At 41.5% G+C, this 24,208-nt stretch overlaps 1 protein-coding gene across 2 annotated transcripts in view; it reads right to left on the minus strand.

Moving 5' to 3' along the window:
* The window catches only part of LOC118161776 (cytochrome P450 7B1), a 123,236-nt gene extending 99,294 nt beyond the window's left edge, over positions 1 to 23,942 (minus strand). For both annotated transcript variants that reach the window (XR_004748163.1, XM_035317412.1), the window contains exon 1: positions 23,726 to 23,942. Coding sequence is in view for 1 of the 2 variants with exons in the window: in XM_035317412.1 (XP_035173303.1) it covers positions 23,726 to 23,823 (98 nt within the window). In the remaining variant the exon portion in view is untranslated. The remainder of the gene's footprint in view (positions 1 to 23,725) is intronic.
* Positions 23,943 to 24,208: the final 266 nt, after the last annotated feature.

Below are 24,208 nucleotides of genomic sequence, written 5' to 3' on the forward strand. Positions count from 1 at the left end.
GAACATGCTACTGTGCCATGAATTCCTTTGTTAAAACAAAATTTCTTTCCTTTCAACCTCATTAAAGAACAAAATACTCTAAGCATGTATTTTAGAATTTGCATAAGAGGAGACCTCTTGGACATACTTCATCATTTCAAAATACACAGTTTACACCTATGAAAATGTATCAAAGCCACAAATGCTTTGGTCAAGAAGTTTCACCCCTCTTGAATTGACTGATGATATCATATGTTCTAGGAATATTTTTATCATCTGGCATGTTGCTCGGCACCATATGGCACAGCACACTGACAAGAGAGAAAGGACTAGTTTTAAATATTATATATATAGGTAGATAAAAATAAATGTTACACTTCTATAGAAGTATAAAGACACTATTGCACATTTCTGTAATTTGTATTACAGTATGGGATCATTGTGGAAGGTATGTTTTTTGTCTTCAAGCTAGAATACAGAAGTAAAAACTACAAAAGTAAAGCGTAGAATAGTTTCAAAAAAAGAAATGCAACCCCTCAAAGAGAGCTTGAACTAAATACAACACTTATTTTCTCACTTAGTAATGCTTCTTTTTCCAAGACTTGTAATTATTGTAATAATGACATATTAACCCTTTCTCTTGGAATTAATTCCCTGCAGCTAATTCAGATATATAGACACATTCCACAGTCACTTACAATTTTTATATAGAGTAATAGCTCAATTTCTTTCTGTACCACAGGGGATGAAGGCTGCTGTTTTTTCCAATAAAACTTTTTACAGGGAAGCTCATGTAAATTGGCATTAATATACTAATATATTTTCTCTGTTTTCCATCATTATTTAAGGTAAAATGACATTTATGAATTATATGAATACTGTACTGCATATTTATATGTACCTGTGTAGAGGTCATAACTGTTTTCTATTTGGCAAAGGAAATGTGATTTTTATTTTGAGGTGAGCTCGCTAACTGGGAAGAAGGAATATTTAGCCCAGAAAAGCCTTCAACATTTCATTGAAAATCTTATTCCATCCTCCCCCCCCCCTTTAAAACCTCCTTGGTAGTTCTTGGTGTAACCTCAAATACAGCAAGATCTCAGTGAGCTCTTATTTCCTGACATGATGATAAACCAGAATGTGAAAATGAGTTTAAATATATTCTATACTAATACAAAAGCAACAAAACCTCCATGACCCCTCTTAGTCATCCGCTACTGTACTTTTTCCCTTCATAATTCACCATTTTATGAACAGGATACTAAACTGAGCACAAATCTTCTGAAGCCCTCAACAACATCTTCCTCTATGCCTTCATCACACAAACATTTGTCTGTTGTGGCTTTTTCCAATTAGTTTCAGACAACCCCAAGCCTGTACGAAGTCTGATCCTAAAGACCAAAGTATCCATTTTTCTCCTACCTCCAGGTCCTCTTCCTTCTCACAGGACGATACACAGAAGTCTACCTAACCTCCATGAGATGCTTGTGCATATGAGACTATTTTTCAACTTTGCTACTGTCCAAATTCTTATAAACCTGTCCATGGCGAGAATTGGTGCTAGCCTACACCATAGGCTACACTACTCTCTCCTCCTGCTTGTCCTGGCACTGGATTTTTCCTTGTCCTTCTACATGGTCTCACTGCTCTTGGTGGAAAAACATCTCCCAGTACCAGATCTCAGGAACAGTTTTTCACTCTCCTCTGCAGCAAATCTCTACATCATTTAGGATATGAAATAAAATTACCAAGTTTGCTTTTGCTTACGGTATTATTCCTATAGCGGTGCATCTGGCATTAGTACAGTATAAAGGCAGCAGGGAAAAATAAACTGATAGTGATCTGAGTATTCTCACATTAGAGTTTAAAGTTCACGAGAACTTGAAATAGATGGTTCAATGGCACGTCAAAACAAAACAGTATCCGTAGTAAAACTCATTTACATGAACTGCAGATGCACTTACTCCATCCATTTCAGATGAATGAGGCTGCAGGGCAGTGCTAAGCAAAGGTATGCGGTGCTCAGAACAGGCTCTGGCAATCAGCCAGGCAGGTGTCGATTTATCAGAGATCTCGTGAAGGTTGTGTCTGTGCTTGCTTTGTGCTCGGCAGAGTTCCCCAAGCCTCAGCTCTTTGTGCTGCATTCTGCCTCAGAAGCATGGAGGGGTGGAGGCTGTTGAGTGCTTATGATTTGCAGACCCCAAGGCCAAACAAAGCCCTGCAACTGCTCAGCGTCTTTGTCTTTTCATAACCATAGCTACAACTCTGTGCTTGAGTAGTTTGGGGAAAAAAGGGTAATAAGAAAATTGTACTTCAGTAACAAATCTCTACTCATACTTCAGGAATATACTCATCTTCTTGCATCTATCCAGTGTGTGAAATAACAATATTTTGCTATGAGGGGCTTGTCTTTGGGTTTCAGGCAGACAGCCACACAACAGCACTAAGTTTCCAGTTTTCATGAGCACTGGAGTTGCCCTGCTGATGACAGAGTAACTGTGCTGAACTTTGGAAGACATAGATGAAACAAAGCTCAAAGATGAAAGACTAGCAATTATAAATGGGGAGAAAAAATACAAAGGTAAAATGTGAAATAGGTTTAAAATTCTTCAAGAAAACTGATGTTGTCTTGAAGCTAAAGTATCAAAGCTTGGAAAACTATGCAACTTGGGTCAGTAAAGAACCCAAGGCAACATTAACTAATAAAAACTAAGAACAGAAAAGGATATCCTATGGACACAATAGAAAATATACAGTATTGCTGTAAAGATGGTATTTTCTACCCTTTAGTTCTAACAGCTATTCAATTTTTTATTTAATAGTAATCTGTAACAAACTCTCCCATCCCATGAATTTGTAGGCAATATTTTTTTTTTATTGCAAATGAATAAGGACAATTTGAGCCCTCACAAGGAAAAATGCAACACATGGTAATGTGGTTGGTAGGACTAAGGATAATGGCAAAGAACAAGCATATAAAAAATTGTGGAAATTATGAAAAGAAGGAAAACAGTGAACTTGTAAAATAGCATATAATTTCTTTTGTTAACAAGGGATTCTAAGCCTTGGAGATCTGAAGAAAAATGGGTTGAGGCATGATTGCATGGGCAGCCTTTCTCTCTGGCAAGCCAAATGGCTCCGGGGAGTCAGCCCCAGAAAAGGGGCCCTCAGCCCCCCAACCCTCCTCCTTCCTCCACGTGAGGGCATCTTCCAGGCTGCTCCCATCACAGCTGCCTTTGGGCCACTCGTGTTGGGCATCACAGAGGCTTGCTGAGGTCACAGTGGCCACTGCTGCCCCCCCACCTTTGCCTCGGGCCCTATAAAACAGGACGCCTGCAGCTGGCCCGCCACTTGCTCAGCTACTCAGTCCTCTGAGAGCCAGCGTACGCGGCAGGAAGGAGGCTAGAGAAGGAGCAAGGCGAGCGGCAGCCTTCCTTGGTGTGAGGACAGAGAAGCGATCTGAGGAAGCACCGAGAAGGATGGCAGCTAACGAGAGGAGGATGTGTCATGGGCAGAGGAAAAGCTTGAAATCCAGCTGTCAGACATCGGTATTACTTTAGCTCAGAAGTCTCTTACAAAGACAAGAGGGAAAGGGGTCATTACAGCAAGATGACTTACAGCAAGATGACTGCCATGTCTGTAAAGTAGAAAAAGTGTTTTCTTCCTGTTGTTCATTGCACAAATTCACCCTATTGCTTTTGCATGTTTGAAATAAAGCCTCTTTAAGGCAATGCTTGTAAGAGGAAACTACACACCACCAGGGCAGGGCCCTTGCACTTTATCTTCCCTCTTATGCAAGTGTTGGCATGCCAGGAGCACTCTGTTCTCTGCTAACCTTCTGGCAAGTCCTGGCACAGCCCAGAGAACCTGTCCAAGAGACATTATGAATGAGGCCACCATGCTTATTATGTAAGGTTCAGCCGTGTGGTAGCAAATGATGATCCAATGCAGTCACTACATACACTACGTACTTCCAGGGCTACCCAGCCCAGGCTCTCTTTCTTGCAGACACAGCGTGGGATCCTCACGGCAGCAGCTGCAGCAGTGTCCTGGGCAGCCAAAGAGGCAGCGTCTGGGACTGATTAGGAGAGGAAATGTTTTCCAGTCCAGCAATAATAAAATGAGCGTCCTGAACAGAATTAACTACCTTGCAGTTTGATGAAGAAGCTTGTAAAAACTGAGTTAAGCCTGAAGTGCTAAAATTGAGCCTTAACACATAGCAGGAACACATAGCAACCACCAATGACTAGGAAACGATAAACCCAGGTTACAAACATGGTATTTTAAACACAAAAGGATGAGGAACAAAAGGAACTGGATCCCAGGAAAGACACGGTCCTGGTTTGGAACACGCGTGTTCAAAGACACATTGGTGTGAACACCACTTAGCAAAATGCTAAAGCTCACCTCAAACAGCAGGGCAGTGAATGTGCCCTCGGACGCCCTTGGAATTATAATGATTTGTCCTGAGTCCCACTCCCATCTGCTGAGCCCACCATTTGCTCAGTTCTCTCATTGTGACTAGTAAATTCCATTAACTTTCAAGTCTTTGCTCCCTATCACTTTTTAACCAGCTCCAAAACCTTCTAGGCCTAGGCATTTTCATGGGTAGTTAAAACTCTGAAGTTTCTGGGTGGGTTCTAGCACCATCCTAGGTGGCATTAAAAGAACACCAAGTTTTTAAACACACAGTTCAGCAACACAGTATCAAAGGTAATTCCAAAATCTCCAGCATACATTCGCAGAGCAATGGAAAAGAAGCCAAGTTATCCACAAGACTCTTAACTTCTACCCAGAAGAATCCCAACTTCAGTATTAAAGGAATAAAGGATTCTGCATCTAGCAAATGCATCTCAGCAGGCTTAGCAGGCTTCAAAATCTGGCCTCTAAGGATTATATTTTCTATATGGGACATGTAAAAATAAAAATTAGACATCTCTACTGACTGCCTGTTCTTAAATACTTTATGTAAATATTAACACCCAGAAATAATGCCCAGAATCAAACCTCACCTCCATTTCTAGCTTACGTGTAAAGCTACCAATATATTTTAGGATCAATGGACAATTTTATTCATCTTTATTTTTTCAACCTTGGGAAGGCCTCAGTCTAGTAAGATCTTGTCAAGGCAGTTAGTGAGTGAAAAGCCTATTGTCTAATTTTTATAATTTACTTTAGCACAGTTAAGTAATGCTGGCATGCAAACAGCTACACCTTCTAACAGTTAAGTTTCTGAAATGGTGGGTGAAGGCTAATGAATTGCAGAGTTACATAGAGAAATAAAATGAGATTTACTTATTTCAGCATTATGGGTGCTCAAACTTCAGCTTTGTCTTAGACAAGAAGCTTTTGTGCATTCAACACAACCAAATGTCAGTAGCACCTAGGCTAAATGGGAAGAAAATAGCCTGTCACAGAACCAAGTCCCCTGAGAGGTGGAGTCCCTGCAGCTCCCAGCAGCGACCGGAGACTATAGACAGTCAGGATTGCAATGATAATGTGAGAATTTCTTCTGTCATAGTCCCTGGCAATACTTCATTTTACCATATAATGGGAAATCCATCAGGATCAAGGAACTTTATTTATAAACACTTCAAAAAAAAAAAAAAGTCATAAAATCTATAATACAATTTTTGGTGGATCTAAGCACTTGTTGTAGTGAGTGGAAAACCCAGACATTCACTGAAGTGAAGGACAGATGCATGGTAGCTAAAACTCCACAGAATAATCTGCAAATCTATGGGTATATATTAGCAAGAGAATAAACACTCCCCTCCAACTTCTGACAAAACCGAAAACATGGAAACAAAGATGTTAGTTAAACAACCCCCTTCTGGAAGAATGCTAATTAACTTTTATAGGTTACATTTTCTTGATATACCGAAATCAAAATGACACAGCCATTTGTTTTCCCTGGCAAAGTCATGCACATCACTGATTATTCAGGTTTTGAAAACTGTGTATAATACATACTACCACCTACACAACAGCACAACGCTGACATTTCAGCACAGAACATGTTGAAGCAGTATTTCTGTACTGGAAAAAAGAACAACTAACAAAGACGTTTCCTAGAAGGTATCTATCGAAGAGAAGAGAATAATGTATAAAACATGTGCCTTTTCTTGAGAGCCTGAGGTTACAGATGCCTTTTACACCACATCATGTTCCCAACATAACAAATCTGGCAGAAGCGCCAGGTTGAAAAAAGGGAAAGCAATTTCATTTTGATTTTGTGGAAGAAAAAAGACCTACCAACATTCTGCAGTATTTTTCACATGGCAGGGTACATTTAGGGGAATTTTTAAAAAGTTGCTTGAATGCCTTTGGTTCATATTCTTTCTTACTTTAAAAATATATTAATTATGGCAGTCACCCCTTTAAACAAGCCAAGATGAAACGACTGTATTCTTTATGCTACATCAGCTACCTTCAGCTACTCCTGCTTGTGGAGATACTTTACTTTTCATATATGAGACAGTCCAAGTGATCTTACCTAATGAGGTCTACCCAGACAGCTTTATAATTACTCAGAAAAAAAAAGTCACAGAGAGTTTCCTTATTTACTAAGAGCCAGGGAGGTGTTTCTTCCTCTACTGAAAACAGACACACTGGTCATCACTCAAATCCCTGCTGTAAATGAGTGACTTGAATGAAGTCAGTGAAGTTCGTCGGTCCAAAACTGGTGCAAAGGACATGAAAAGCAGGCGGTACCCTCACAGCACTCCTGGCACTAGCACAAGGATGAAGGACCAGTTATACTTCCAAGGGAGTGGTGCATGCCAGCTGATCTCACACAGAAAGGAGGGAAACAAAGCAGATGCCCCAGCACAGGAATCCCAAGCCCAGACTAACTCCTCGCTGAACTCCTGATTTGTGATGAGAGGTTAAGGTTTCTGGTAATGCTGTATGGCTCTGGCTGAAGCTGACGTTTTCTGTGAACTTTAGCTGTGAACACTCAGCACTTATATTTCAGTGAGACCTTGTCTAAATAACGGCGATTTGAGCCCCAGTGTGGCCACATCACTGCAAGCGCACAGAGAAGACAACCTGCAGGTACAGAGCCCCAGCATGCTCAACCACAGATTACAGGCTTTGGAGATACCAATACAGCATGCATACAACAACAGGCAACCAGCACTGCTATAGCTACAGCAGCCCAGTCTCACTGGGGCTTCAAATCACACATTTAAAGAAATCCAAAGAATGATAGAAGTTTGGTTCCACTATTTTTTTTTTTTTTCATTAAGAGAAAAGAAGCAACCTCAGAAGAAGATTGGACATGAACTCAGTAAGACACGTACTTTCAACACATCAGTATGAAAAAAAACAGACTTTAAGGAGTTGGGTTTTGCTTCCAGCTTCAGCCAAAGATCCCCAGGTACCTGAACTGATGACAAATGGTAATTGACAGTAAAGGAAACAGCAACCAATATACATCAGTCTAAAGAAAAGAGAGATCCTTTTCTTTTAAAAGCTAGGGAGGCTGTAGGCTGCTGACAAGACCTAAGCTATTATTTAAAAGATAGATATCAAGAAACTTTCATCAAATTAGCTAAGTTTAAATTTTGACATCAAACAGTACACACAGCTAAGTGAATATAAAGCTAGCTTGAAAATAAGTGCCTAAAATAGTATCTTCAGTAGAATTAAAGGAAAATTACTTAGCTACAAGCATCCGTAACCACTGAATGACTGAGGTTGGAAAGGGCTTTTGGAGGACACCTGCTCCGACCCCCAAAATATATCACTTGTGGTTAATTGGTATGGCAAGATTCTAGTATGGTATTTAGTATTACTATGGTAAGATTTGAATCTGGTAGTAATCAAAAGATTCTTGAGGCTTCTACTCTACCTTTCTCTTCTAATGAAGACAAAAAAGCCATCTTTGTTTTTGAAAGCTTTACCAGCTATTATACCCCAATGATTTTAAAGCTGAAGTAGAAGCTACCAATCCAGAACTGACCTCACGATCAGGAAAAATGATACTCTGGATGCTACAGAAAAAAACAGAGAAGAAGGACTAAGTCTCGCCATGACCATAACTGCATAAATATGATAGTTGATGAGGCAAATGCCCTAAAATCATTAATTAAATAAATAAGCTCAGTATGGCTACGTCTGTGGGGTGGGACAAGGGTCACTTCCTAGGTACTTGGTCCTGTCATACTCAGTGTATGCTGGGATTTCCCCTAGCCTCCCTTCCTTCTCCCCTCACATCTGGTTTCTGCGGGAAGGAACTCACACACATTTCACAACAGAAAAAGACCATTATTTTTACTAACCACAATACTTTTTTTTTTTTTTTTCATACTAGAAGGAACTATTTTGTACAAAAGCAGCAGAAAGAAAATCTTGAAATTTCATTGATAACAAACTGCAGCCAGGTCTCTGCAGCTAAAGGCTACCGGGAAAGCTGCTCAAGTAACAACTTTCTCAGAAACCTGGGATGGATTTTTTTAAAAGTATTATTACCTCAGTTTCCAGACGCACAAAATAAACAAAAATATTAATAATGTCATAAAATCTCTGAGGCTCAAAATCTACTCCATCAATTTTAGTGACTATGTGATGAGTTTTGTCATCCCGACTGCAGAAAATTAATGTACTATGTGGTCCACCGCCAGAAGACAGACATCCTTGACTGTGTTCTGGATCTTACTGCTTACAAATGAAAAAAGGCTCTAAAGGCTTAAGCTCTTCAGCACTGAAACTGAATACTTTTGCTTTGTAGAATTATGAAAGGAGATTAAGATTCAGATTGCTTTTAAAACATTAGTATCCCACTGGATAACACTGGATTGGACTTTTCAGCAGATGTGGTTAAGCAGAAACTTGCCAGTTCATGGTAAGAAAAATAAATGGATGGGTTTTGCAGTTGCAAGAGCAAAAGACGAGCATGTTAACTCCAGCTAGCCACACTGCTGGCATTACAGACCCAGGAAGATTTACGAGAGACAAATAGCTCGAGTGTTAGGAATGTGATGAAAAGTTTGCCTCATAATCAGGGCCACATGGCCAGTCTGGATTCATGGCATCCATGCAATTCGAATAAATGTAGTATTTTATATGAAAGAAAAACTAGAATCAGCCCCAGCCTTTTGAACTGCCAGCCATCACAGATATTCACATGGAAGTGAAAGTTCTGTTTTTAAATAACCTCACTTACCAACCAAGAAGTGGTCTCATCATCCACAGACTTTCAGGAAACTAAAATTGTATTCCAGATTCTGAAATTTAAACCCTTCAGGAATTGATGAATAAACACTTTTTTTACTGTATCACAACTGAGCTTTGAAATTCTATTTAGAGCATAAAATTTGTACCATTTTTTCCCCTGTGAACACTAAGGTGAGGAAATACTATCATATATTCTATATTGCACCATCAAACCAGAAATTCACATTTGTCTCAGTAAGAATGTGCTAATCTGCCAAAAAAGCCAAAAACAAACAAACAAACAAACAACAACAAACTCAAACCTTGAGCTTCTGCTCAACTTAGCAGCACAAATCCCACTAAAATTAGAAGCTATTCAAAGGCTTAAAAACAAGCCCTTGCTTCAGGAATTTACTGAATCACATCTTAAGGGAATTATAAGAAACCCAACTAAACTTGCAAGCATTATCCCTAACATCTTAGAGATGGTGAAGATGAGCTCCAGCAGAAACAAAGAGCTTGTGCACGGTCAGGCTGCAAGTCGTTAGCATCAAGCTTTACAATGCTTCACATGTAGTGTGGTCTGCCCTACTCACCAGTAAATGCCACATGAGCAAACACGTCTAGAGCAGACCCACTGAAGTGGTTCCTCAAATAGCATCTGCTACCACGGCCTCCAGGTATTACTGCAACTGCCCCAGGGCTTCTGCAAGCACGGCTGGGTTGGTAAGAAATGGGAGATGAGGGATGAATCACACTCCTTTCTAGTACAACCAGGCTGGCAAAACCTGGTGCTTAAAATGGAACTGAGAAATTTGGTGACTGGCTCCTCCAAAAGGATCCATGTCTATTTTCTTCTTGCAAAATAAAAATGCAAACCTCCCTGGTGTTACAAAATCCAAAGCCATTTCTTGATAGAAATGGGACCACAGATGAGACCTCTGTTCCCTTTTCAACAGCTGACAGCATTAGGAGCTGCTGTGATTTTGAACAGGCAGATTTTTGCAAAACTACTTCAGTTGATACTGATGTGTTGTGAAGCACAAAAATGGTAGGTTTACAAGCATAACCTACAGAAGGGAGAACTTCATTTGGCTACATGATAAAGCTGTGGTCATTGTAGAAACTGTATGATGTAAACCCAAATCTGAGGTAAAATCCTGGACTTGCTGAAATTAACAGAAATCCTCAAATGTCTCAAGTAAAGACAAGAAGTCATGCTGAACACTGTCTACAATAACAAAGTCTTATTCTGTTTTCACTTGTTAACTGCTTTAACATGTCATAAAATTAAAATAGCAGAATTACAGACCCAAAGGTTAGAAAATGTCATGTATAGTAGATACTTCATAGGGTGGAAGATAAGCATGGAAAAAAAAAAAAAAAGAAAGAAAAATTGAAATAAACAAAGAAAATGCTAGATTGAATGACAGAAAAGCTGCCATAACAATGAAGGAAGACTTAAATGCACTAATTTTTACTCTGTCTGAAACTGTTTAAAATCAGTTTGATCAGCCAGTCAAGAAAATTAAGCTGGTGTCATGGCAATGACAGAATTATATAAATGAAGAGAACGGTGACTGCTCTAATTCTTTCCCTGGACGAAAGAAGGAGTCCTACAGAAGACAGGTCTTCTAGAAAAGGCAAGAAGTTTTCAAGCTACTCTCGACCAAGTCAAAGCTAAGAAGGGACTACAGCATAGCTCCAAGGCAATATTTCAAGCTAGACAAAAAAATCCCAATGTATCTTGATTTAGTATAAACCTCGAGAAATTTATAAATATCTATAATTACAAATTCAGTGGCTCAATAAAATCCATCAGGATGGAAAGTCAATTTTCTTCAAGAGACAGAGCACAGGCATACCTGGGACTCAGCGAGGCAGTTCACTCCCAGGTATGCTCGAGTAACAGCTGCCATCTCATGCTTGGGGATCGAAATTCATTTAATCCTATTTTCTTAGAATATTCATAAAACCTAATACCATCCTCTTGCTGAAAGTATCAGTATGATCCTGGGAAAAGGTGAATGCTTAGGCTGATAAGTATGTTGAGCAAGGCTTGGGGAAGAAGCCATTTACCAATGGATAACTGGGGATCTAGCAAGAGCCTTTGGGAAGGACAAAATGTTGAAGACCCTTCCCCTTAGAGCTGCAGAAGCTGCAGGCTCCCGGTACGAGCTGAGCTATAGGGAAGTGATGACACAAGAATGAAGTGGGATGGAGAGAGTGGCCACAGTCATACGACAGGGCAGAAAGCAAGTTGAAACTTCACTGCCTGCTGTACGTAGACCTAATTTTCAGTCCCAATTTTCTCTATCCTTCTCTCTACCTCTGACTGGAGATGCGTCATGGCCCTGCTTGCGGGTTTCATCCAGTCATCTGAGGAATAAATCCTAGACAAGAAGATCAGAGGGCAAATAAAGGGCAATTAGAGGCTGTGGACATTAAGAAATCACTCACATCTGCTGACAGCTATGTTGAGGATCCAGGTGGAATTGCCAGGTGACTTACCAACAAAAGCGCTTAATTTTTTTATTGTTATTTTGTCTATGGAAAATCCCCTTACAGGTTCCAGTGTGATAAATGCAATTAGTAAAACCCACTGAAATGAAACAAAGAAGGGTCTCATTAGCCTAGCTTACCCCCTTAGCTGAGCAATGGGAATTGATGAGGACAGTTCTTACTCACTGAGGTGCATTTTGTGAACAGTAAAAAAGAAAAACTGAGAAATCAGGAAAAAAATCACCCTAATACCTAATGGCAAAAAAGGATGATACAACATACAAAGCTTGCTGAAGAAGCAAGAAGTGATAAACATAGACATCATCCTTTCCTGACATAAATCCAGCATTACCCACCAGCCAACCTCTCCCGTCAGGTTACAGTGATTATCAGCTGAATTGCAGTAGGGCCCAAGGACTTATATTACAGAAACCAACTGTACTGGTTGCTTTCTATACACAGCTGTTTTGAGAAATTTAGCATGCAAAATCATGTTTATTGTGGCTGCCCTGACCAGTCCAACCTTAGGAAATGGAATAGATGGCCATTTTCTGCAGTGGCTTGCAGTACAACTCGTACTTCAGCAGACAAGCACCTGGTCTGTCCCTTCGACAGCCCTGAGAAATGAACTGACTGCCAGGAACAGGACAAGCCTTCCTTGTTGCCCTTAAGGAAAAAAAAAATCCATATTTGCCACAGAGAGTAAGAACATATATTCAGCAGGGCTGAATCTGTAGCTATATCTAGTTGGAGTGGCTGGGACTAAATAGGATACCAGAGGTACACGTGGTTAACAGGGGCAAGAGCAGGGATTTTGTCATCCAGAAACTTTGTTCCTGTCTTCTCAGAAAAGCTACGGGAGATGGCCTTGTCCTGCACAGGTGGGAATCCCAGGGCAGCCTTTACTTAGAAGTCACCATCATCATAGTGCTTGTGGGGACCTCCATCTTCCTGCCATATCTAACACTGCAGTCCTGTTCTTAAAACAGAGCCAGTTGTGAAGTCTTTAATTCAATTACTACTGAAGGACCAGGCCTGTACCTCTACAGGACTTAATTAATATTGCCAATTCTCAGTAAATATACAGCTATAAGCATACTGATTTTTTTTTTTTCACATGGTCTGATGATAACAACAATCTGATATTTCAACTCAGTACATTATATTTATGCTGAAAACAAAATAAGAAAAATCTTCATGGGCTTTTACTTTGATAAAATTAACCTTAGTGGTACAGTTTAAGTTGCTTTATCCCTCACATTTCTATTGTATATAGTGCATTTCAGTCTCTGGAAATGTTAAAATAGATTTTGAAGGTATGATATTCCACACATTCTTGGCTCCTAAAAGATAGTCTCAGAGGCATCATTAATAACAAAAAACACTGAAACAGTGTAAAAAACAAACAAGATTTTTTAATGCTTAAGCAAAAAAAAAATATGAAGCATTAGTTCATCTGGTCCCATCTGAACCTTTTTCTATAGTCTCAGTTAAGAAGACTGACCAATCTTCTCCTTTTCCCCAAAACAAACAAGCAAGCGCTCAGCGCAGAAACCACAGAGCAGCAGCAGGCAGTGCGGGTGCCTTAGTTCATACAAATGTTTTGTGGGGTGAAAGGATAGCCAGAAATCTATAATAATTTGATAATGCGTCTGAGTAGCTTGCCAGCACCTTTAAACAAGAATCACAGTAAAATACCGAATAACTATTTGCAACAGCAGTACTTAGAACAGGAGATGGCCTTACTAGTTTTGGGTGCCATCTTAGGCTATCGTTAAACACTTTAAATTAAATCCTTTCAGTGTTTAAAAGGATGCGCCACCCACTCATGAGACTGAGGTCCCCCCCTTTCTTCAAGCAAAAACAGATTAACCAGCAGAGCAACCTACAGGTGGAGCACTGGCCTTCTGATCCCTCAGAGGTCTGTCAGGAGGACATCTCCTCGTGATATGTAGGACATCTTCCCACACAATTATGTTCAAGCACAGTTCAATGTAGCTGATGCAGGAGACACAGTAGTGGCCTAGGGTATGTAGGAAATGAGGCTGGATGGATCCCTATAACTGCGGTTTATTTGAAGTCTCTTTCTGAGGGTGAAACACGAAGGGATGTCCTACTTCTGCAAGTGAGATCACAAACCCAGGAGGCCCAAACTTTCGTTTGAGCTGAACAGATTCTCAGCACTGTATGCTTTAGCTTCTCAGCACTGCAAAGACATGCGCAGCTTTCGTTTGAAGTCTTCGTAACAACAGGTTTTTAAGGCTCTAAACGTATTATGTCTGATGTGGTTCTATCCAAGGAAGTCCACAGGTTAAGAAATAATCCTCTCTCTCATACTGTGGTAACATCGAGTAGGATCTAGCAGCATTTTCACTACACTGGATACAAGAAACTAAACAGCTTACAGGAAAAAAAAAAAAAAAAAAGACTCATTCACATATGCAAGATTTCTTTTCTTGAAACTTAATTACCATTTTTTCATCTTGAAGCAGCAATGCCAGAAATTCAGCTGTCTGTTCAACCACAACCCAGACATTGTGGAAGCAGCTGTTTCCCAAGCCACTGAACACTGACACAGGGAAACTCTCCAGTCCTGCTGTGAACAACTCTGTGCCGCTCCTTAGTAGTGACAGATAATTTAACCTGGCTTCAAAGAATATTTCGTGCAAGCTGCTAGGAAACAAAATCCAAATCTCCCTCACCCAGTCCTCAGAAGGAGTCCCAGTTCTGAACCCTCCTTGCTGCACCTCAGGGCCTGTAAATGGATCCCCATCAGCCACACACACTCCATTGGCAACTGTTACTGAAAAGCCCCAACATTGCCCCATGCATTGGGTTTTCCTCCCTGTTTTACCCAAATATCAGTTCTGCAGGTTCATCATATTTTACAGTTGGTTCTTGGATGACTCCTGAACTGAGAGACATTTTCACTTCTTGTACAGCTAACACAGCTGCTCCTTTTTAAAAGGGAAACGCATACAAGGATGGGAGTGCAGGGCCTGGCAACGTGCCTCACCCTCCTCAGCTGTACGGCTTGGAAATTTGCTATTTAAGCAAATGCTTATCACTCTGAAAACTAACCTAGATATTTGGAAATATTTTTTAAAAATTTAAAAATCCCATCAAAAACAAAACAAAAAACACACACATTAAGTTTTCGAAAGGGATAAGTGAGAAACACATAGTCCACTGGAAACATTTTACACATAGTAGTACCTACCAAAACAAAAGCAAACCTTCCAGACACTTTGCTTGTCTTAATAAAAGTATAAGTCTGAGATAAGCAAATATCACAGATCAATTCCTGAACAACTGAAGGAAAAAATTATACCTTGTCATCAGCTCCACTGTTTGAGCTAGCTTCAGAGAAGCTTCCCAAATGTGAATCCCAAAGCTTCTAATTCTGAAAAACCAGCTGGAGAGAATTAGCATGGCTACAACCTACCATACAGAGAAGATGAGCTATTGTAACCTAAGAAACCATGCCAGCACTGTAGAAAAAACCAGGAGCAGTACTTTCCAGCTACCGAAGCTATGACCAAATGCTACTGTAGCATCAGCTGAGCAGACAGCAATGGAAGTGGCACAAAATCCCTTGGATGAGATACAAGAGGTTGCCCTGCCTTTGGTAAGCACCTTTCTTTGGTTAACCAGAATAAACAGATATGAGAGTATCTGAAAATACTAGCATTTTCCTTGGGGCCCTCTTACAAAGTTAAACATCTCATTGAAGTCTTCAGAGTGTAGAGTGTTATACCATGACAAAGAGGCAAAAACACCCCTCTTCTGGCACTTACACAAAGGGAAAGAAAGAGTACAAAAAGACTGAAACACTGACTTCTCTGGAACTTCATTTTAATCACAAGTTCCCTGTAATTTCTGTCTACTTTGCTTTAACAGCAGTAGTTTCTCATGTTAAGGAATATGCAGGGTTTTTTTTGTTTGTTTGTTTTTTTTAAAAAAGCTAATTAATTACAGAGCTAATAATTGCAAAATTCCTGCATTCTAGCACAGAATTGAGAGCTTTTATTATTATTTTCTAAGCACATCATTACTTTAAAAAGGGATCAAAATGTGCCAATTTTCTATGATCTTTTTTTTTTTTTTCTATGTATCATTCAAAAATTTCCACATTTTGTTCAGTGATGCAGGAATTTGTAATGACCACTCAGGAAGTATCTGAGGACAACAGGCCTTCTGAGAAGCAAAGAGCTGGGATGAGGAAAGAGCAGGCCGTTAATGAGCTTGCTGGTTTTCTGGGGAGCCACAGGAAACTAGATAGGCAACCACATTCAGAAGTGCTCCCCTCTGTCTTAGCCATCAGTAGCAGATTGACTTGTTCTTCTTAGAACTACATGGTTGCAGAGGGAAGCTGTCACCAAGGAACATGAATAGCTATGAAAAACATCCATACGCTCTCTGGCAAGCCCCTGGGATGCCATGGACCAGGAAGGAGATGCTTTTTCAACCTCCTGGTATGGCCATGACCCTGCAGAGTGCAGCACTGCAATCCAGGTTTTCTCTACAGGGCCAGGAAGGGACATTTGTATTTCTGACAGGACACTCTTCTAACAGCCGATTTTTACTTTATTGTGTTCATCTGTTCTTCCTTCACCTGTCTGTGAAGGGCTAGAGCAGGCCACCCTGCCAGGACCCCACACAATATTCCCCCAGATCAACAGAGACGCATCCATTGCGTTCAGCAAGAACCTCCAAATGCCAGCACTGTAGTATGAGAGAGAATATTCTTTCAGCACATTAGAATATTGCTTAGGAAACTATAAGATTAAATCACTAGAAGCACAACCATAGGGTTTTTTTGCTGATTTGAATTACGAATAGAAAGTACGAGCAGTTAAGAGGAAACAAGATATGTTCTATACGAGAGCCAAGATTTTTTTTCCTGACATGTGCCAAACAAGGAGAAGAAACAGAAGAATCTGGCACCATTAAAAACAGTTTGTGGAGAAAGGAACTGAATATCTACAGCCAAGCTCCATGTGGTTTGTAAAGAGGAAACTTTTGTTTTATGGGACTCTCAGTCAGCCAAAATTCTCCCAGACGGCGTGCAAATGGATATTAGCCTAAAATCCTACACGCATCTTGTAGAAGAATCAGTAAATGGTGGAGAAAGAAAAGGAACACTACTAAAGTTTTAAATCAGAATTCAAAATCTGCCTCATGGTTTAAAAAGTTAGTTTACCAGACAGCTATAATGTCATATATGGTAAGCTTGTTGGAAGGGAAACACAGTAAGTTAAAGCATGAAACTGTAAGTCAGGAAAATGAGTTCCAACCCTGGCTTCACTACCAAGTAGCTCTATAAAACTTGGATAAAAGAGAAGAAGGCTGCCAACTTAAATGTGAGATTTTCCTTAACTTCATATAGTATATTAACATTGCACTTACGCTGTTTCTTTTAGCTTCTGTATTTCCCCTACTCCCTGGCATTACTACACACCAAGTTAAGTAAGTGACTAGATAGAGCACTGAGAACAGCTAAATTACTTGACCAAAACAAGCCCTACCCAGTTTCTTAATCAAAGTACTGACTGGAGTAAAAAAAAAAAAAAAAGAAAAAAGAAAAAAAGAAAAATTAATATGGGACAGTAATTCTCATAACTGAGCAAAACACTAAAGCAGCTGAAATGATCCAACAGCTTAGCTGAATATTGTGACAGAATGTGGCATTTCTGGCTTGAAGCAGTAACTAGAAGTTGTATTTCAGCATATAGGAGAACAGGAACGGGCAGGCAACAGCTCTTAGATACATGTTGAGTGCTTATACCCTGGAAGAATGTTTTTCATCAAGAGATTCTTCTCTGGCAACCATCAAAGTCCCATGTCAAGCATTTGGCTACGTTATCTATAAATCAAGAGGAAAGCACATTTACCTCCAGTTTACAGCTGGGGAACTAAGGCAGCTCCAGCAGGCAAGACTTCAAGCTCTGGAAGCATCCAAGTCCCTGCAACCCACTGAAGGCACTTCTCACTGGGGCAGGTAGAGGCCCAGGTGGCTCTGTGGGTCTGGGCTCCAGCCTGTCCTGCAGTAGTCTGAGAATGGAGCTTTCTAGCTTATATTACCAGGGATTAAAACACGTAAGGTGGAAACTTACACTATCATGCTTGAGGGAGAAGTAGTTAGTATCTCCTGTAAGAGGCCCTTGGCACCCTGCTCTGGGAGGCCCTAGTTGAGCAGGGGAGTTGGACTAGATGACCTCCAGAGGTCCCTGCCAACCTCAACCATTCTGTGACTCAGTGATACGAGGATTAAGATTTGCCCCCTGGTGTCTTCCTTTGCTCAGAATGTTTCAGCTAAGATTTACGAACTAGTGTGCTTTCCTCCTCTAAATACAGTAGTAAGCCCGAATCTAATTTTTGGAGCAATCCGTTCTGCACTCTGTATTTGCTCCTTGTATACCTTTAGGACTATCAACTTGAAGGAGAACCCAAAGGTTATTTATTCAGTACTGTCTGTAAGCTATGTGCATTTGTGTACCGTGCTCTAGATGGATGCTCTGTGCTTCATGTTGCACTGGAGTAATAAAAGAACTAAAAGCAACTTCTCTTAATTCTCGCACATTAATATTATTTTCTCCAAATAATAACGAACAGAAGAAAGCAAAACCAGGCACTCAAAAAAAATGAATAAATAAAATATTAATAGACAGAAATAAAGATAGTAGGAAAAGACTGGCATTTTTCACATACACTGGAAGGAAAAACCACTATAAATGTAAAAAAAAAAAATTGTATTTTAAGGATAAACCTGAAGTTAGCAGTTCTTATAACCACTGAAAATATTTCCACCCCAGTCCCTTACAGGATGGCATCTGGTGAGTTCTGGATGCTAATCAAAACCAGACCAGGGACAAACTAAAGCAAAGAACCCCCAACAAAGTAGGTCAAGAAAACTGGGAGGGAAGGGAAACTGTTGCTAGGTGGCAGTGTACCTTAAGCAAAGAACACTGTAAATCATAGATTATTGAAAAGTTCATGATCTGCTAAAGGAGGTGTCATCTTCAGTGTCATCTGCAAAGCCTTGGTTGGGAACAGAACCCAAAATGTACCTGATATACAGACAATGTTTCAGGAGGCTGAGAAGTAACACTGAACAAAAATAAGAAAACCTGTCTTGAGACATGCTATTATGCACTGCCTCATTATAATGGCTCTCCAGGTCTGTTACTGCTGCAAGAGAGCTCAAAAGCCAGTGAACTGAGCCTTGTACATCTTGAGAAGACTATGGTTTTGCTTACGTCATTTTATTCAATTTTCGCTAAACTCTTAACTGGAGACAAAAGCAGAGAAATAAGCTTGCACCACAACTTGGCACAGCAGTGAAGAGTAGACAGAAAACCTAAGTATGCTGGTGAGAAATAAAGGTTTTTCAAGGTTATTTAAGAAACAGAACTCTTACTTTTCAGCCTTAAACAGTCTAGCTTGTCAGTTCTAATCCTTTCAAAATGGAAACAGGTAAAAAGCGGACAATAAAATTTAACAAATGGAGGTCATAGAAGTGCATGTTGGCATCATGCAGACTGCAAAGAGGATGGGGAAAAAGGCCAATGTAGAAGGCCAAGGTAAGAAAGGAGAGGCTACATTTTTCTGGTATCCTTCTATCTGTCCTTCCTGATGTTCCCTCCAACAGAAAACTACCTTAACATATTGCCTAAATTAGCAGAAGTGGTAAAAAAGACAGGCTGATGACATCTTGTGAACTACAATTCGCTTGGTAAGAGAGCTGTTAGCAAGCTCACAGCTTGTCACAGAAAAGGATAAGATGTTCTTGAAGGCAAAGATAAAATCTATATTCTTTTCAACAATATCTATCTGGGTTCAAGAGAGCAATTTTTTGGAAAATATTTTAGATAAATGTTACTGTACGGATTTGAGGTAATTTAGAAGATAGAATAAAAGAAATGAAAGGCACTTAGCTCAAACAAGGCTTTAAATCCATGACTAAGACCGTAACAAAATTATTTCTGAGAAATTTATCAAGTAATTCTTATGTTAACTCTAATCCACTATACTTTTAAAGGTTTTTGTACGCCATATTCTGATGCATTAAAAACTGGTCAGAAATAATATAATTGGAAGGTACGTGCCCTGTCTAATACAACATTCCTGTATTGCTGTGTCTGATTCCTCTATTGCTGTGCAGTAATTCCTGTATCGCTGTGTCTGAAGACTGTTCATAATAATTAAAACATCAACCTTACTAACCTAAGGAGTTGCAGAGGGAATAATTTTTACAAAACATTTCCTTGTGGTAGCTCACACAAGACATATCAACTTGCAAGCATAAGCCTCACATGACTATTTCCAGGTTGGGTCTGTATCTTTTTTTATCTGGAAAACCTTGGGATGCAAACCTCATGACTACGTGAACCAATTTCAAAGGATAAATGGGGATGCAACAGTCTTTGTTCCGCTTTTCTCCACTGTCCCTTTCCCCAAACCTAGTGTGGTTTTTGTGGTCAGCCTGAGCTTCTTCTTCCTCCTAGTAATTTGAAGCCTCTGTAACGCAAGGAGGGAGTCACAGAGCATCACAGCCTTGTCCCCAAACTGTTGGTTTTCAGTTGCGGACACGCAATAAACACTAGCAGCCACAGATAAGCATCAACATGAGCAATAAAAAGTGGAATCCCTATATATGTCAGTAGGAGCCAACCCCTGTTGATCTCATGCACGCTTCCCTGACTTCAGCAGCATTACCGCTGTAAGACGAGCAGGAGCTGGCTTCACCTGCTGTTTCACCTCCCACTCCGTGAGACTGTGCGCAGCTAGTGGAAAAACAGTTTGAAAACAACAAAAAAGCAACATAGAGCTGGAGCTGATTTAGTCATTTTATGAAGACAAAAGAGAATAATCTGTAGGCTAGGAAGTCATCAGGCTCTGCCATAGCAGAAATACTTTGGTGGGAGGTACACAGAAAGGAGTCTCTCTCTGGAGAAAGCACATCCCCCAGCACACAGCCTAAATACACTTCTTTTCATTAACCAGTAAGAGGGAGATCTTTTTGTAGCGTGCAGAAGGCACTGAGCCTCATCTGACATTGAAGTTTAACTCAAAATAAAATTTTCTGTGATTAGGAAACTTTTGTTCTACTTCTGTTTCTTCACCATCTGTGATATGAAACCTGGCAAAGACTCCAATTAGTTTCCTTTGTGTTATTACTGCCACTAGCACTCAAATGATAAACATTTATGCAAAAGGAAATTCCTCTGCCTTTCTTTGCTGTCTCTAAACGGTGGATGTAAATACTTTAATAAGAAAACCCGTACTGAACTCACCCTGAAATCTGGTAATGCCAGATTATGCCAACTGCACTACAGAAAAACGCAATAGCAGGTTAAGTCAATACAATACTTCTTCTGACAACATCTTCTGTACAGCAACGAGCGCTCATAGCCTGAGTAAATGAAGCAGAAACACCCCACAACAAGAAAGGAGAAATCCTGCAACATCTGCTTAAGGAACATCAGGGACTGATCTGGGGAGTTTTCTTCATTGGGACATACAAACCCTTGTTCTGCTCTTGGAAGGACAGCTATAAGAGCCACACAAGTGGTTCTACTTCTCCTGAATTGAGACAGACAGAGACATCGTCCAGCAAAACAAACTTAACCCAACATTTAAGGGCAAGGTAACACTTAGCTGTATATATTTACTTCCTTAACCTCTTCATTTATGTATACATCTATACATATATTTGACTGCTGTAGCTATCCTAGCTGAAACCCATGCAATAGCTGTAGTAAAGATGTTAAATTTGATTATTCTGCTAAAGTTTATCTTGGCACCTTAAACACAAGACACAATCCAATACACAGTTTGTACACTGGTGCAAGCACACCAACATTAGGACAAGATATTCATCTTTATAAAAACAGGTGAGGCAGAACCTTTTTTTTTCTAGTGTAGGCAAGCCCTGAAAAGCCAGAATTGTTCACCTTCTCTGTTCAAATGGGTATGATCCATGTTCAATCAGGACTACAATCTATGACTTTGGCCCTTATTCATGCAGTAATTTGCCAAGTCTCCTTTCCATATGTCAACAGGTTCCCAATTGTTTTTTTTGGATTCCCAAGTGGGAGAGCAGTAGCTTGGCCTGCTGCTGAATTTATTGGATTCAAATAGGAGAAAGGGAAAGAAATCTGACACATGGAGGAAACATGAGGACAGAGAAGCAGGTGTGGGCCAGACAAGCAACAGGAGACCACAAACTTGCGCTAACCTGAGAAGCATGAACTAAACCTTATTCCCATCTTTTAATACACTGCACACTGCACACAGTAAGAGCTGCATGGCTGCTCTTACTGCAGATCAGAAGCAGCCAGGCTGCTGCCAAGCATCTCTCAAGACCATGCACAATTTCTTTTCTTCCCATATGCTTAAAAAAAAAAAAAAAAAAAAAAAAAGAACACCTTCCTGGAGCAGGATGGTACTTTTACATTAGCAGCTTATGCTGAGGCCTGTACTACACAGAGGTCGATGTGTTTTTCCATTTTTTATTTCCAGTTGCTTGCACACTGATGCTTTGTATACTTGTTAGACAAACAGCTTGGGTTTTAAACAAATACTTTATTAATCAAACTGCAGTTTGGTTTTCTGGGCAGAACAGCATGCCTTCTTGCTGAGGCCTCCTGTATAATTTCGTTCTCGTGTGGAACAAATGTCCTAACAATTTTGCTACAGGCTCTACAGCGATGACTTCAAAAACTCTACAGCCACAAGGGTTAGGAAAATATGAAAACAGGCTCCTCAACCTTTTTTGTCCACCAGCTACATCTGTCTGAAAACTCCACAGTAAAGGCTCTGCCTACTTCCATTTCCAAAAATGCAACCTATTACAATTCAACTAGCATTTCTACTAATAACAGGCACAATTTTATAATGTGGCTGAGTCAGTATACCAGCTTCTAACCCAAAATTACAACCCTTGCAGATTGCCCTGACCATGTCTTACTCCTCCTCTGCTGACCTTGTTTAAGGACCAAAACTTGCAGAAAACTCAAACTTACAAAGAAAGAGAAAGATTAAATAGTCTTTGTTGGTTTAACTTGCGGAATGAGCTCTCGGGCTCAGAGGGGCAGCAGGGAGGAGCAACAAGGCCAGCAGCAGCCGCCTATGTGGTCGGCTGTGCTGAGACACGGAGCTAAGCAAACCTACCAAGTGGTTGGTCTTACAAGGTGAGCCCACTCAACCACTTGGATAGATGTCTTCCCGGCACACTTACGAGATGGATCAGTCTCTCTACCTGAAATTATACTAATAAGAGTTCCAGAACAGACATCATGGACATTATCTGTACCGGTTACATTCAGTGCCCTTCTGAGCCCAAAGCAAGAAATTTCACTCATTACTGTGCACTGTCCCAAAGTTACACTTGTTGGTCTAAAAGCTGTCAGATTGACTTTCTGACCAGTTTTAAGAGATTAATAGAGCAATTTCTGTCCTGTACTTGCACGCCTACTACACCCATGCCTTCCAAAACTTTTAGTGATCTGAAAAAAACAGCTGTATATTACTCAAGAATCAAATTTGTTATGAGCGATGCATTTTATTATGGGATTAAAAAAGCCAAGCGCAATGGTCCCTCCCCTTCTTCACTCCTCCTCCACCAAGCCTTTACACCCGCTTCTCCCCCAGCTGCTGGAGATGCTGAGGAGCACCAAGCGCTAGCCACTCAGGCGAATACCTGGGGAAAGCTCACAGCGAGCAAGGAAAGGGGCACGGTACGGAGAGGGGCATTGTTCAGGAACAGGCAAGCCCGTTGCACGCAGTGCTTCGTCCCCCTCCCCCCCCCCCCCCAAAAAAAATAATAATAATGATGATAAAAAAAGATCTTCAGCCTGCTCAAACTTCAACTTAAAGCCGAAGCCAGCCGGTACCAGCTCTCCGCCCACCACCCCCCGAGCCGGGAGCCCCGAGCACGGCGCACCTTGGACCCGGGTGCGGAGGTCGGGGAGCGCCGCGCAGGGCTCCCGGCGCGCCATGCACAGCCCCTCCGCCCGCCCCGCGGCTCCGCTCCCCGCGGGGGGAAGGCGGAGGCCGCCGGTCCCTCCGCCCGCCCCGGTACCTTTTCCTCCTGCAGAGCACGCAGACGGCCCAGAGGAGCAGGGCGGCGGCGGCGGCCGCCCCGCCGCAGGCGCCGAGCGGCAGCGCGTCGGGGCCCATCGCCTCCGCTGGGGCCGCGGAGCAAAGTTTCGCCCGTCCTCCCGCTCCGTGCCGGAGCGGAGCGCGGCCGGCCGGCCCTCCCCGCCCACCAGCGAGCCCGGGGGGCCGGGTTTGGCCGCTCCGAACTGAACTTGGCGAGCGGGGCCCGCGGCGGGCCGGCCGGCTCCTCCCCGGGGAGCGCCCCGCGGCGGGGAGGGTCGTGCCCGACCGCCCCCGGGCCCAGGGGATGGCCCGGCCTCGGGCCTGCCGCCGGCACCGGGCAGCCGGGCGCGGGGCGACGCCTGCGGGACCCCGGAGGGGGCTCGGGGCCTCCCGAGGCCCGGCCTCGGGTGTCTGTGGCGGGGGCTCAGCGCTCGCCGGGCTCCCCGGGCTCGCAGTGCTGGGT

This window comes from Oxyura jamaicensis, chromosome 2, assembly GCF_011077185.1.
Source record: "Oxyura jamaicensis isolate SHBP4307 breed ruddy duck chromosome 2, BPBGC_Ojam_1.0, whole genome shotgun sequence".
Lineage (NCBI taxonomy): Eukaryota > Metazoa > Chordata > Aves > Anseriformes > Anatidae > Oxyura > Oxyura jamaicensis.